This window comes from Manis javanica, chromosome 17 (assembly GCF_040802235.1).
Source record: "Manis javanica isolate MJ-LG chromosome 17, MJ_LKY, whole genome shotgun sequence".
NCBI lineage: Eukaryota > Metazoa > Chordata > Mammalia > Pholidota > Manidae > Manis > Manis javanica.
Window position 1 is genome coordinate 61,657,430 of NC_133172.1, and position 14,652 is coordinate 61,672,081.

Below are 14,652 nucleotides of genomic sequence, written 5' to 3' on the forward strand. Positions count from 1 at the left end.
AGTGACCTCTGCGCGGCCGGGCGCTTGGGGGCGTCCTTCTCGATCCCATGGTGCTCCGCGGTGCGGCCTCATTCTCTTCCGGTCGCTGCAGCGGGGAGTAGAGGGCGGTCGCGGCAGGCAGCCGGCGCCGGGGTGGCGGCAGGTAAACTGGCGGCAGCGGCGGCCCGCTCGGCGGGCCCGGGAGCCATAGGCGTGCCAGCCCGCGGCTCTGCGGCCCAGCGGCAGCCCTGAATGGCGGTTGGGCCCGGAGCCCGGTGACATTGAGGCCGGGACGCGGGGACTTGGGCGCGGGGTCCGCCGCGTCGCGGCCCGGGAGCGCCCGGAAGCGTCAGGCCCGGCCCCACTTTCCGCGCCGCGGCCGCGGGCTGGTGTCGGGCTGTGACCTTGGACGCCCGCTGTGAGGGCGCGGGCCCGGGGGCAGGTCGCCCTGCCGGCCTCTGCGAGGCGGCCCCGGGGTTCACGCGCCGTCCGTCCGGGCCGAACGGGGCTCCGGGGAGGCGCTCCGCTTGCCGGCCGGGCGGGGGAGAGGGAGCGAGCCGGGGGCGACTCTAGCCCCGACGTCCTGCCTCTGTGTACTCTGCTCGAAGTAGGGGCTCTTTTCCGAATGCGTTCGGCAGCCTTTTCGTCGTCCAGTCCCCTGAAAGGTCGTTTTAAAGGGGGGGACAGGTAAGGGGGGCGGACCTGAAGCAGGAAGGGCCTAGCCGAGCGGTGGGTCATCCAGGTCACCCGCTGTCCGCAGGGATTGGAAGGACCCGGGGCAGCACCTTTGCAGCCGTTCTCCCCGAGTTCCCCCTCCTATTCTGTTATACATGCTAGGTTTTTAACCAAATACTCCGTTGAATGCAGTGCATGCCAACAGCCCCTTTGCGCCGTTTACCCCTCCCTTCCCAACGCGAGCCCATCATGGCTGCACAGTGCTTCCTGGCTTCTAGCTTTTTCAGTCTCCTTGTTAAAGATTTTAAAGAAAGCCAGCTTCTACAATTGCCTAAAGTGTGTGTACATTATGGCACTTGATTTATAATGAAGCTCCATAATGAAGCTGTCAAGAAAACCTTGCCTTAGGTGATTTTGTGAGCTCTGAGTCAGTAATGAAGATTGGATCTTTACACTGGGGAGAAGAAAACAAAAGAATTGCATTACTTCCAGAATGCACTGGGGGCAACAAGAAGAATCATTCCCAAAAGGTGTTTGCCCTCATTCATGCACAAGGTGTACACTTTTATCTTTCAGAATGTTGGCTACCAGAGTATTTAGCCTAATTGGCAAGCGAGCGGTTTCCACCTCAGTGTGTGTAAGAGCACATGGTAAGTGTAACTTTTCATTTTAATGGGCTGAAAGTATTTCATTTTGCACCCTCTGGGTGTAAGGGCTTGTGCTGAAGTTTCAAACACAGATGGCTAAGATCCTGAATCTGATTGAGAGACTTCACAGGGCGTATAAGTGTTTCAACAGGGCATATAGTTTTGGATTAAAGAGTATTTCTGACTCATACTCAATGTTAGTCTTCATTTGCTTATACTTAAGATATCGCCCCCTTCCCATTTTTTCAGGTTCATGTTCCACCCCTTTGAAATGATCGTCACCATACGTGATTTTAACTCCTGACCATTTATCTTCAGTAGTCTTTACATTGTTGGGGCTGGAAGGGAAGGAGGTTGGGACTCTCTAACATGAGCTGGGTTTAATCTCATTTCTGTCTTGGACTAGCTACTTAAGTTTAGGAACCTGTTTTCTCACCTGAAATATATGTAAGGTGTGTGTGTACACAGCAAATTCAGTTTTGTATTTATCAAGTATCTTTTTTGTACCAGACCCTATTAGGCACCAAGAATAAAAATAACATGAGATGTGGAATCTTTCCACTGGGGTGTTTCCAATCTGGAGAGGGACAGATACTTGAGGACAGTGTTTCTGCAAGAGGTGGCCCCTGGGGAGAAGCGTTTAGCCTGGCCTCCGGTTCAGGGGAGGCTTCTGGAGGAGAGGCGTTGCCATTCTGCAGGACTGGGGGGTTTAACCTCACCCTTGGGAGGGGAGTGGCCTTCTAGGCAGAGGGAAAGCACAACAAGATGGAAATCAGCCTGGCAGGTTGTCACCCAGGGGTCAGGTGATGAAGTTGGAGGCTTCATGGGTCTAGGGGCTCAGTAACCTGTCCTGCTACCACCTGAATTGCTTTACGTGGGAATTTGTCCTTGAAATTGTGTCCTTTGGTTGGTGTTCCTGTTGTCTTACATTTTCTACATTCCTTATGCTGCCCAGGATACGCTATGGACCCAGCCAGACTCTTTAACACAGGTCATTTTAGTAAGAGTATTATTGAAGTACCTATTATTTAAATGAGTAAGTAGTAAAGAAAAATTCAGTGTTTTGTTGACACACACAGAAAGAAACACCCCTTCATTAAATGCTTAGGAAGTCACCACAAAGATTACATTTTATTTCATTTTGGTTTTGCTGGTGTGTTTCTTTAGCTTTTTGTTTAATTTATTGAGATACAATTTATGGAAAGTAGAGTTTATCTTTCTAGGTGTAATGCTCTGTGGATTTTGTTAGGCCGACACAGTTGTGTGGTAATGAGCTCAGTCAGGATGTCCGCTCAGTCGCCCCCCACAGTTGCGGCACGTCCCTTTGGTCATTCTGATCTTTTATAGGAAAGCCCGTAGTGCCTTCGGTCATGATTTATTCTTAGGTTTTGTTTTTTGGCAGAGGAAGTAAGTTTAAGTCGGTTCCTTCTGGAAACCTTCCAGTGGCTTTTTGCACCTGGAGTAGGATCTGCAACCGGCCTTTCTGAGGTCTTCACATCAGTCTTGGAAAACAGCCGCCCAAACGGGTCCAGCCCCTGCGGCTTGTTCCTCAGCCCCGGAGGTGTGGTTGGCCGCTTCTTCCTCAGCATTGCCCTCCGTGCAGATGGGATTTTAGAGCGGCCTTTCCTGACCGCCCGTTCTAAAGATGTTCCCTGTCTTGCCTTATCCTTGTGCTTTGTTTTCCTTAGAGCACCGACATACTGTGGGTTTGGTGTATGTTTCTGCCTCTCCAGTGCAAACCTTTTGAGGCCAGGGACCTTGCCCGTCAGATTCGTTGCTGTGTCTCCAGTGCGTAGTAGGCAGATGGAGAAAACTGCAGTACATTAGATGCATCTTGTTCTTGGGTTTTAACTTTCAGTTATTCAGGGTGAACCTGAGCACATAAACTGGTTCTCCACGTAAAATAGTAACGCGATTTGGAGTGCCGTTGGTGGCCGCTGTGGTCAGTTTGAATATCTGTGTGGTGACATCCCTGGTTGCAGAGCTCAGAATCATCAAACTCCTCAGCAGAAGCTCAGCCAAAAATCCACCCGGGTTGAGGGTAGGAATGACAAAACTTGGACTAGAATGCAAAATCTTTGCTTCTCCCTGTTTTTAAAAGGCATGTTCGGTATGTTAACCCCATCCCGTCCCCCATTTACTGGGGGGCCAGGTCCAGGGTGCTGAAGAACTGCCAGCAGCCCTGAGACCACCAGCTGGCCATTCTGTTTCCAGAGAAGGCAGTTGTGTGCTTGGAGTGCTTCAGGGTTGTGAGCGTTTACAGCTTTGCCAGGCACCTGTTTGAGTGCCCAGGTCAGGGGCTTCTAGAGACTCACTGGGTGCTGCCAATATCCTCACAGTCACCTGTAGGCCATTCTCATCACCCTGATTTGTGTCTGTTTTAATCGTTCTGTGTAAGCAGAGTGCTAGTGTACAACTGTTTTTTTAGTACATTCATCATTTTAATAGGATCTGAAGTTGGAAACTATTGAAGTTGGAAAGTAATTCTTGTAATTTTCTTCTCAAGTCCTTTTGGGCTGAGGTTGAGTATGTAAGTATGCTAGTTATTTGCATGGCAAAAATAAACATTTAGAGATATTATACCACACTTAAGGCTTAGTGTTTCATTTTACTATTGTTAATGTGACTGGGGAGATTTTAATCATTGGGACTGAGCTAATGGAGGCGAAGCATTTTGCAGGACTTGGGACCTCCAGACCGGTTTGGAACACACAGTTTTCTTGCAGATGTGGGGTAGAATTGAAAAAACAGCTTTTAGCAGTGGGAAAACCCTGAGTAAAAATTAAGACATTCCTTCCTTTTTTGCTCTTTAAGCTTTTTTCTCTATTTGAGTAATACTTGAGTACATGCTCATTTTGAGGCATTAAAATTTCTGTCTATGAGTAGAAATGCCCATTTTGTCCTCTTCCCACTGATAACAACCTAGGTTTACGTTGCCAGGTTTCTGTGTGTAGTTACATGCGTCTGAGTATACACACAGTGTACATTTTTAAAACGGAAAGCAAACCCTGATGTTGTTCTGCGACTTGAGTATAGTTGTCTTTCCATTTTGAAAAGATGGGTCCCCCTCATTCTCTGTAATGTGGCCTCTTCCTTGCCTGCGCGCCTCTCCGCCCGTTCCCTTCCTCCGCTTGGCTTCCCTTTTCTTCCCGAGCACTCGCCCAGGCCCTGACTTCTGTGCCTGCGATGTGTACTGTTTGTGCCCGCTGGTGGCACAGATGGACCAGTAGGCACTGATGATCCCAGACATCCAAACCGTGTGTCGCCCAGAGTAGGCACTCAGGGAACATTGACTGACAGAGAACTAGCTCGGAGGCACGTCGCTGAGGGGCAGCAGGGTCCATTGGCCTCTCTGGTGGGCGCGGCGGCCGGGCTGTTGCTGTGAGAAGCGGTGCCGCGGTGGCCTTGTGGCCAGGTGTCTTTGTTTTTAAACACTGTTTCTTGTCTGAGTTTGATGCTGTTGTCTTTCTTGGTGTGGGTCACTTGCCGAAGGGCCTTCCTTCAGTGCGGGCTGCAGTGCAGGGTCAGGCCCCCCGGAGCCCTTGTGGCTTCTCAGTGCCCGTTGTGAAAAGAATTCCTTCTTTAGCAGATGGCCCTGCAGGGCTTGATTCAGCTGAGAAGGGGGCTGCTGTTAATTGCCCCCCACCCCCCCGCCATCTTCGTTCTGCCGTCTGGGCCATGTGGGACAGGCCTCCCGCTTTCACATGACAGTCCTTCGGCTGTTGGGACAGTGGTTGGTGCACACTTACGTATTTCAGTTTGTGACTGTGGACCTGCACGTGGCTCTAACTGCTCATCCGATGTGTGTTCAGGAGGTGTCGTGAAGAGCGAGGACTATGCTCTCCCAAGTTACATGGACCGGCGTGACTATCCCCTGCCAGATGTGGCCCACAGGAAGGACCTCTCCGCCAGCCAGAAGGCCCTGAAAGAGAAGGAGAAGGCCGCCTGGAGCAGCCTCTCCACCGAGGAAAAAGTTGAATGTGGGTATTGAAGCCCACACGGTGTGTGAGAGAAATTCACTGGTCCCCGGGCCTGAGCTGTGGGGCGCTGCCTGGAGACCAGCGTGCTTGGGGCCGGGGCTGCTGCCCCAGCTCTGCCAGCTGGTTGGACCTCTGCCCGGGCCCCTTTGTGCTTGGGGCTTCGGCCCCGGGAAGGAGTGGGAATTGGGTGCCGAGCGGCTGAGGGCGGGCCTGGGTTTATTGTTGGTGCGGATGCCGTCAGGTAGGAAGGGTACGTGCGTGACGTGGCTGGACAGACCCTGCACTGGAAAGGAGGGGATTGCACTGCACGCATGTCCTCTCTCCTCCAGCCCCCCACGTGTGTGCGGGAGCGTGTGTGCACACCTGGGCTGTCTTCGGCGCTGTGGGCTTTGCCCCGGCTGTGTGGGGAGAGGTGGCCCCACAGCTCTTACCTGCACACATGGCTTGCTCTTTCTGTTCAGTGTATCGCATTAAGTTCAACGAGAGCTTCGCCGAGATGAACAGGGGCACGAACGAGTGGAAGACGGTGGTGGGCGCCGCCATGTTCTTCATCGGCTTCACGGCTCTCATCCTCATCTGGGAGAAGCACTATGGTGAGCAGAGGGGGCGGGCCTTGTGCTGGGGGGTCTCAGGTCTCAGCCCCACAAGACCTGGTGTGGCCAGCATAGCTGCTCCTCAGCATGCCAGCATGCGCTGCTGGCTGGCTTTCACATCCTGGGGTCCGTGCTGGCATTGTTTACTGGGTTTGGGGACCTGGCCAAGGTAACCGAAGTGTTATCAGCCGGACAGTGGTGTGTGCACAGCAGCCATGCTTGTAGTGAACGACTCACCCACTTTGTACAGTGCACATTTCCAGGAGCAGTTTATCTGCTCAGTTACCTAAGGATGGTGGGCCGCAGGTTCCACCAAAGAAAGGGGGTCTACTCACTGAAGGGCCACTACAGCTGTATAGGGGCTGCACTGTGATGGCTGGAATTCTGAGTCTGCAGACCCCACGGTTCTGTGCAGACCAGGTTGGGTCACTGGCTCATTGTCATACTGCATCTGTGGGGCAGAGCAGGTGTTTCCCATTCTGAGCAGGTGTCCTCCTGTCCCTGTGGTCTGACTATGCACGTGGGTCATAACACTGTGCCTGTCTGATCTCCCAAGTCCCCTGTGGCTCTGTGCTCAGAGCTGGCCTGTAGACCTTCTTAGCTCCATCCTGTAGAGAAGACATTCTGCCTTGAGCTTGGGTATTTCACTGCTAACTTTTTATGAACAAAGGGGTGATGTGGAAGTACCAGAGTTGTCCACGCCCCGGATTCAGAGCCAGTGTGCGTGTGCCCGTGTGCTGGTGCTGAGTGGGGGGGCTGCTGACCCGGCTGCTGGGGTGCTGGGGAAGGCCCACACCGTGTGAGGCGCTGGCCGCAGAAGGAGCTGCCAGTACTGCATGGCCTCATGGGATTGTTTTGGGCTGTAGTGTACCCCCCCATCCCGCACACCTTTGACAAGGAGTGGGTGGCCAAGCAGACCAAGAGGATGCTCGACATGAAGGTCAGCCCCATCCAGGGCTTCTCCGCCAAGTGGGACTACGACAAGAACGAGTGGAAGAAGTGAGCCACCGTTCATGTCTCTGAGCCGCTCCTCCGCACAGCTCGGCACATGTACCGGAAGCTGCCGTGTCGCAGTACCAATGCTAATAAATGAGCAGTTTACGTGAAATCCTGTGTGATTGGTTCTTTGACAGCTGAATGAAAGTGTCTGTCATTTGAAACACAGTGGGCTTCTCCCAGGTGTCCGAAGTAAATACACTTTGAGAATAAACGAAATGGCAAAAATTAATTATTTAAGGGGACATAATACACAGACTAAAAACTAAGTCCTACGAGATGGAATTTTTAGGTTTTTGATGAGATTTTTTGTCAGAGTACAATCCCGGAATAGCCAGGCTGACAGAAGTCACCATTGGCGCTGCTTCTGAGACCTGCCTGGGACTAGCCCTCTCCCCTTGAAATTGTCAGTGTCGGCTGGAGTGGGTGACCAAGGGCAGGCCAAGGTCTGAGCTCCCTGACGGGCCTCGGTGATACCCTCGTGCTCTGGGCCTGCTTATTCCTGGGCATGCTCAGCCTATTAATCTAAACAGCAATGAGGCCAGCTCCAGGGGGGCAGTGGTTGCAGGAGCTTATCCTGGCCCCTGCAGCCTCCCAGCGGAGCCCCCTTCCCGCCCTCCTGCTGTTCTCCCGCTCAGGGGTCTCTGGAGGCTGCTGGGGAGCAGAACGAATCCCGGCACACAGTCTGCGTGGTGGGGGCTGCAGGAGGCTGCTGCCAAGGGGTCTCCCAGCATCTCTGATGGCAGAATGAGGCTAGGGTGCTGGGTGACCTCTGAGAAGCCCAGCTGTAATGGGGAAGGGGATTGGTCCTGAAGCTTGACCAGAGGCAGGCACAGGGAGGGCCTGAGGTTACTGGAAGGCTTGACCTAACCAATTTAAAATTAAGGTAAAGATAAATATACAGTCCCTGATGGTAGTGTCTTCCTGCGCCACTTCAGAAGTGCCCTGATCCCTTCTCAGAGGGCCAGCTGCCTCTGGGAGGCGGGCCCTGTACTGAGGGTAGGAATGCCCGGAGCTGCGGCCTGCATCAGCTGCGAGCACCCGTGGGGCCTTGGGATGGCTTCAGGTAGGAAGCTTGGGCCTGCCCAGCAATGCCGTTGGCAGCTCCTGCCCGAGGCGGCCCCTGTAGTGGGGCCCAGCACCTACCCTGGGCCATGCACTCCAGCGCCAAGGTCTCAGGATGCACCCCTCTCCTGCCCCCTGACTCCCGTTAGATTGTGGAACTAGGGTCTGGAGAGGGCTCCACTTGCACAAAATTGGGTGAGTGGTGGACACTGAAGGTCCCCTGGTCCGCAAGCTGTTTCTACCCCAGAACGGCTCCAAGCATCCCCCTGGGCCTGGGGCCCGGCCGTTGGGGGTCGGGTTCTCAGGCCCTCCCCGTACCTCATGGGAACCTGCTCCGAGTTGCTGAGAGGATCACCACTTGCACGCAGCCATCAGATGTCAGATTCCAAAGTGTGACTCTCAGCCCTCTTCTGTCCTCTATCCTTGTGGGTTTATGCCTTAAAAAACCTTTACCTGCCATTTTAGGGGGAATTCAGGAGGGAGCAGGGTTCATACCAAATAAAACCCTTCCTTAAGCTGAGGCCTGCTGGGTGGATTTACTGGCGTCCATGTGTGGGGTGCCCCCAGGAACACTGCCGAAGGTTCCAGCAACAGATTCGATCACGCTCCTCAGGGCTGACGGAGAGGGGTGGGGGGGATGGGAGCAATTACAAGTGGTTCCAGGGAGGCCTCCCCAAGGAGGGAACATGGGCTGAAGAACAAGGAGCCTCTCACCCCAAAACTTGAGTGGGGACGGGGGTGGAGACAGGCCCAAACTCAAAGGACTGCAAATGCCCTGAGGACAGAGCTCTGTTCTAGGAACTGAAAGACCAGGAGAAGGAAGCTGGGCAGGACTTGGAAATACTGAAGATGCCCTTGGGGCAGCCCCCAGCCTAGCTTCTCGAGGCCAGAGGGGTCCTTGTGCCCCCAGGACCGGGCCTTGAGGGGCTTCCTTGGAGTGGGGCTCCTGACGGGCCTGGCACTGCGCCTCTGCGGAGGACTGTGTGGAGTCCCTGCCGGGCTGCTCCTCACCTAATGTTTGGGTGGCTTCCTGCCTTTGAAAAGGCACCTGTCCCTTTACACTGTTATCACTTTTGTCTTGACTCAATGCTCACCTTGTTACCGCTGGCAGCTTCCTACCCTGTAGAACTAAAAAAATCTCCCTACTAAGGGACAGAACAGCAGCCTTACTAAACACAATCCTAGAAGCTGGGAGCCAATAGAAAAGTTCCATCTGGAATGATACCACCTACACTATTAACCAAGAGCACAGAAAGCATAAAGGTATTTAGAGGCGAATATTGAGAACTAGCAGGTGTTTGCTGAGAGAAGCGCTGAAGGATACGGTCCGGGAAGGAGACAGCTGAACTCGGACGAAGTGAAACATGAGGAGGAGGTGAGAAGAGGGACAGGGAGCTGGGAAGGCAGAGCCGCTTGAACCCTGGCTCCACACAGCCCTGGAAGTGGCCATGACCACTGGGGCGACTTTGGAAGAGGAAGCCTGTGGCAGAGTACGTTTTGGACTTGTGTGAATCCCCACATAGAAACGGAGGAACGAGATAGCAAAACCCAAACCCAAGTGCCAACATCCATCAGAAAATGCAGTGAGAAGATATTCCTGTGGAACACTCCCTCCCAGCGATCCCCAAAATATAAATGGGTGTGGACAAATCGGCCATGGTCACAAGCTCTGCACGTATCTGCTTAGGTCCCCAACGAAGCGGAAGGAGGCAGGGGACAGCTGACGCACCTGAGAACAGACCCCGTGGCAGCCACTGGCTGGAGGCACAGCTGGCGCCTCTGCCTGGGAGGGACCACTGAACCCAACGGCAGGCATAGTGGGGGCCCGCCCGAGGCCTGAAGGGGCCGGAGCGCTCTCCTTCTTGACACGGGCCGTCCTGGGCCAGCCCTGAGACAGCGACCCGCATTGCAGAGAAACTGCTGAGAGGGACGTGAGTGGCCAGGACAGGGACAGCAGAGGTGTAGGGAAGGTAGGGCCCAGATACGTGGGGGAAGTAAAGACAGCCTCACCATCTCAGAAGGCCGGCTGCCGTGGTGTTCAGCCTTTAATGAAAACAACCAAACAGGTTCTCCTGAAATTAGAAATGTCATCCTGAAGCACAACTCCTAGGAAAGTGAATTTGAACTTCAATTTACTGTACTAGGTTAGAACCGTACGATATAATCTAAATCTCTGGGTTGTTGGACTAAGAAACAGGAAATGTGAGCACTCTTCGGGAACATAACCAGTCCGCAGAAACTGGGGTGCTGTCTCCCCACGGCACCCTGGTGTTTGTTGAGAAGGCCCATGCACTAAGCTGCCAGTGGTCAGAGTGGGGTCTGCATGATCCCCTAATACGGCCTTCCTTTCCCAAAGCCTGACCTCCCGGCTGCTGATGGCAGGGCCTGGTCTGCAAACAGCGGAGACCAACGCTGGGCCCCAGGGTGGCTCCACATGGGCTTATATATGGCAGGGAGCTCATGCCCATGGACTTCTCTGGTTTTACCAAATGCCCTCACCCAGAAGCAGCTGGCCTGAGATGGCCTTCCGACCACCCAGTGGGTGATAACACTCTTAAAAGATGGGATTCTGTCTTGCAGGATGTAGTATGTCACTTTGTTTATATCAATTTTTTTTACACGAGCTTGTGGAGGTTAACTTTACCACTTCAGTCCTAACCTTACATTTTAGACTCTTCAGGTGGGACTAGGACTGCATTTGAGGAGCAATTCCCATAGTCCAGGGAGGTCCACAATGGCTGTGGGAACTTGGTGAGTCCCCATCTGGGGTGGGGGTAACAGCGCGTTCCCGTGTGTGGAGGTATTTGCATCTTATTTGGTGGGGACGCACAGTCGTTTGGATGTTGTATGAAGGGTCACAAATGTGGAGAGGGATGTGCGTGGTTGCTGAGCAGCCGGAGATGGACTGGGCCATGCAAGTCATTGTCTTTGCGCTTAAACCACACCTCCACACAGGCTGACGGACGCGGGGGCCGCATGCTGCAACCGTGTTTGGCGAGCTGCGGCTTTGCCTCTGTCCCTGGGGCTCGCGTGGACCAGGAGGCTGGAGCAGAAGGGGGCTCTTCCTGCCTGCTTCCTGTCTCTCCTGCATCCTGCCTGCTTCCCACCGGCAGGCTGTCCGCTGTGTACTTCCTGTGAGTGTTGGGCCAGCACGCGTCTTCACCCCTGTGCCTGCAGGGCCTTCTGCAGCAGCAGTGGCGACTGGCTCTCCGTGGTTCCCACACGTGCAGGGGCGACCTGAGCATCTGTCTTTGGGAAGCCCTGCAGTGGGTGGAGAGGAGCTCGTGGCGAGGCCTGGGGTGTCCAGTTTCTGTGTGACCTCAGGCCGCTCAGCGGCCGTCAGGTGGGGCTCCCTTCATCCCACGGGGTGTCACGGAGGGAGTGCTCTCCGAGAGGGACTGTCACCATGGCAGCCGTGGTCTATCTTTTGTTTTTAAAAGAATAAGTGGATAAGTTGAACATTTATTTTTGATTTGTCTTTGATACTAGTATTTGAAGGGAAGAAAGCTGTGAATTAGTTTAAGATGAAGTAGATAGTGACTCTCAGAAACTGTTAAATTTCTGTAAAGCCTTCTCTTGCGCTTCAAAGGCATGAGAGGCAGTTGCCAATACTGTGCCTAATTTGACCTCAGGAAAAGCCTTCAGTCTCCCCCTGCTATGATGTATGGCCAGTACTGCTGCTGTGGCCTTCGGACGCGTGAGATGCCGACTTGCTCCCAAGTCGGCCTTCTTGCTGGGCTTCACTCCGAATTCTCACCTGTTTCTCGGATATCCAAAGTAAAGTTGCCCTCAGAAATTATTTCTTAGGTTCTTCTTTTTAATTCTACCTTCTTTTCACCTATTTTATTGAGAGAGAATGGACACACATCACCGTGTAAGTTTAAGACACAGCACAATGTTTGATTTACATCTATTGTGAAGTGGTCACCACAATAGGTCCACTGATACCCATCTGCTCATATAGATACAATAAAAAGAAAAGAAGGAAAAAGTTCTTGTGAGGAGAATGCTTCGGGTTTACTCTCTGAACACCTGTCCTGCATTTCACACACAGTGCGAGCTCTGTTCACCACATTGTATGTCACAACACGCGTGCTTATTTGTGACCGGAGGCTTATATGTTCTGACCACCTTCCTCCAGGTACCCCTCCCCACCCTCCTCCTCTGGTAACCGCACGTCTGATCTCTTTTTCTATGAGTTTGGCTTGTGTTTTAGGTTCCATGTATAAGTGAGAGCGTATAGTATTTGTTCTTCTCCATTTATTTCTCTTAGCATAATGCCTCCCAGGTCCACCCAAGTTCTCATCATGGTAGGATTTCCTCTTTTTTTTAATGGCTGAATAATACTCCAGGTGTATATGTACTAGCCGCTCTTCATCCCTTCCTCCATCAGTGTGCTTAGGTTGTGTCCACGTCTTGGCTGTTGTAAATAGTGCTACTGCAGTGAACAAGGGGCGCAGGCATCTGTTTGCATTGGTGGTTTTGTTTTCTTTGGATAAATTCCCTGACGACTGCTGGGTAGTCAGGCAGTTCTGCGCTTACGTTTTGGAGCTCCTCCACCCTGTTCTCCGCAGTGGCCGCACCAGCTCACGTGTCTGCCACCAGCGCCCAAGGCTCCCTTCTCTGAACGTCACAGCAGCTTGGTTGGTGCTGGCCGTACTCCAGGTATGACATGGCACCACTGTGGCTTTGGGGTGCATGTCCCTGATAATGTGACGGTGAGTGTCACGTCATGTCTGTTGGCCGTTTCTATCTTTGGAGAGAGGTCTGTTCAGGTCCTGCCCATTTGAGGTACATTTGCACTCGTGTCCTTGGTCACCCCTGGGCTGTAGTTCCTGCCCCAGAGCAGGGCTCAGAGGTCTTACAGTGATGTCTTAAGCTTGCCAACGTCTCACCTGGTGCGGCCGGACCTGACCTTGGAGGGAGACTTGGTGTCGGTGGGCCTCATTCTCAGTTCTGGACAGCAGAGGGCGCGCTGAGACCTAAGGCATCCTGTTTGTAAGTGGGGCACCCAGGGTGAGCGGGGGCTTTCTCCTGGCGCTCTCCCGGCCCCGGGGGTGAGGCATGATGGCAGTTTGCTCCCGCAGCCTCTTCTTCTCGCGTCCCTACTTGTAGCAGTGTTTCACCCACAGGCAGGGGACTTGCAGGGTGGGCTGGCCAAGCCCATCACTCAGCAGGCAGTCACTGCCGTCTCCTCTGCTCCAGCTGCCCTCTCTCCGTCCTCCTGCAGAATCCTCTTGGCCCCCGGGGACATCCTGCTGCAGGGGCAGCTCTGCAGGCTGGAAACTTCTTTCACCCCCAGGGATGCTTTGCATGACCTCGGACTTGGCACAGCCCCCAAAGCACAGCATAGTGTGCGAGGGTGTGACCCAGGCTTAGTGCTGGCAGTGCCCGAGAGCTGCTGCACAGGGCTCCCCGAGTGAGGTGCACAACGACCTTATTTCTGAAGTAGGCTGGCCAGGAGTAAGTGTGCCGCCACCAGCTCAGGCCCAGCTCCGCTTGCTGCCCTTCGTGTGTTATTTCCTCCCTAGAGTCATGAGGTTATTCTCCCCATTTAACAGATTAAGGGGTCACAGAGAGGTGAAGATCACACAGACATCAGAGGCCTGTGCCAGAGCCCAGGCAATGCCTACTGTGCAGTTTTTCTTGAGCACTTTGTACAGCTCCTGGCACATGGCAGGTGCTCAGTGCGTGTTTACTGAGTAGCAAACATATTCAAACTCTTAGAATAAGTTAACATCTCAGGTCTTTTCAAACGACTTCTGTATTTTGTCCTGTAATAACCACCTGCACCCCCACCACCCCAAACCAGAAGTCAAGAACAAAACCAGGTGCCCACCACCCTCCAGCCTGACCATCCCTTCTGCACCTGTCCACGCGGGATGCTCATGGTCCAGTGCCGTGCCTGCACCACCAGGACATGCTCCGTGGGGAGTGTGGAAGGCAGGATCATCCTAGGGGATCACAGTCTTTCAGAACCCGATGGGAGCTCAGGCTGTGGCTCTCAAAGGTGTGCACATGGAGGCACAGCCCCAACTGTTGCGAGGCTAAGGTGGGTTTGAGGAGGAGAGTGACCAACCTGTCTCGGTTTTCCTGGGACCTTCCCGGTTTAAGCGCTAAAGCCCTGCACACCCGCTGTTTCCATTTAGCTGATTACTTCTGCTGATCACCATGGCAGCAAATAAACCTAACTGCAGGAGTTTTGTGATTTATTGAAAAAAGAATGGACATGAAGGGTGTTCTGACAAAGTCCCAATGGGAGCAAGACAAGATCGCCAAACACGAGGCATGTCCGTGCAGGCTACCCTCACGTCCCACAACTCCTTGATCCCAGGACAGCTGATCGGTCCCCTGACTGAGGAGCTGCGTTAAGAGCTGAGCAGCTCTTGCAAGGACGCTGAGGTTTTATTAGGAAATGCAGGAGAACACAGGCTTCATTTCAGTGTTTTTCAGCCCAGGCTGCACATTAGGATCACCTGGGCAGCTGTTGCGAGGCATTGAGGCAGGGGCCTTACCAGGTGCACCTGCAGGGGTTAAATTCAACAGCAGGTTCAAACCGCTGAATTCATTCCCAGGTTGCTTGGGAAACTGGCTGAACACACAGACTCCTCTGTTCCAACCCAGGGCTCCCAAATCAGAATCTCTAGGGGAGTGAAACCACAGGTGCTCTTGAGGCCAGGCTGGGGGGTGAGGCTCCTGCACACCTGATGACCCTGT

General features: G+C 53.5%; 1 protein-coding gene across 1 annotated transcript; it reads left to right on the forward strand.

The window, feature by feature from the left end:
- The first annotated feature begins 1 nt into the window (after window position 1).
- On the forward strand, window positions 2–6,982 carry COX4I1 (cytochrome c oxidase subunit 4I1). The gene is made up of 5 exons (XM_073225443.1): window positions 2–142; window positions 1,231–1,304; window positions 5,114–5,281; window positions 5,743–5,874; window positions 6,741–6,982. The coding sequence occupies exons 2-5, from the start codon at window positions 1,232–1,234 to the stop codon at window positions 6,875–6,877; spliced, it is 510 nt and encodes a 169-aa protein (XP_073081544.1). The 5' UTR covers window positions 2–142; window position 1,231; the 3' UTR covers window positions 6,878–6,982.
- The last annotated feature ends 7,670 nt before the right edge of the window (window positions 6,983–14,652 follow it).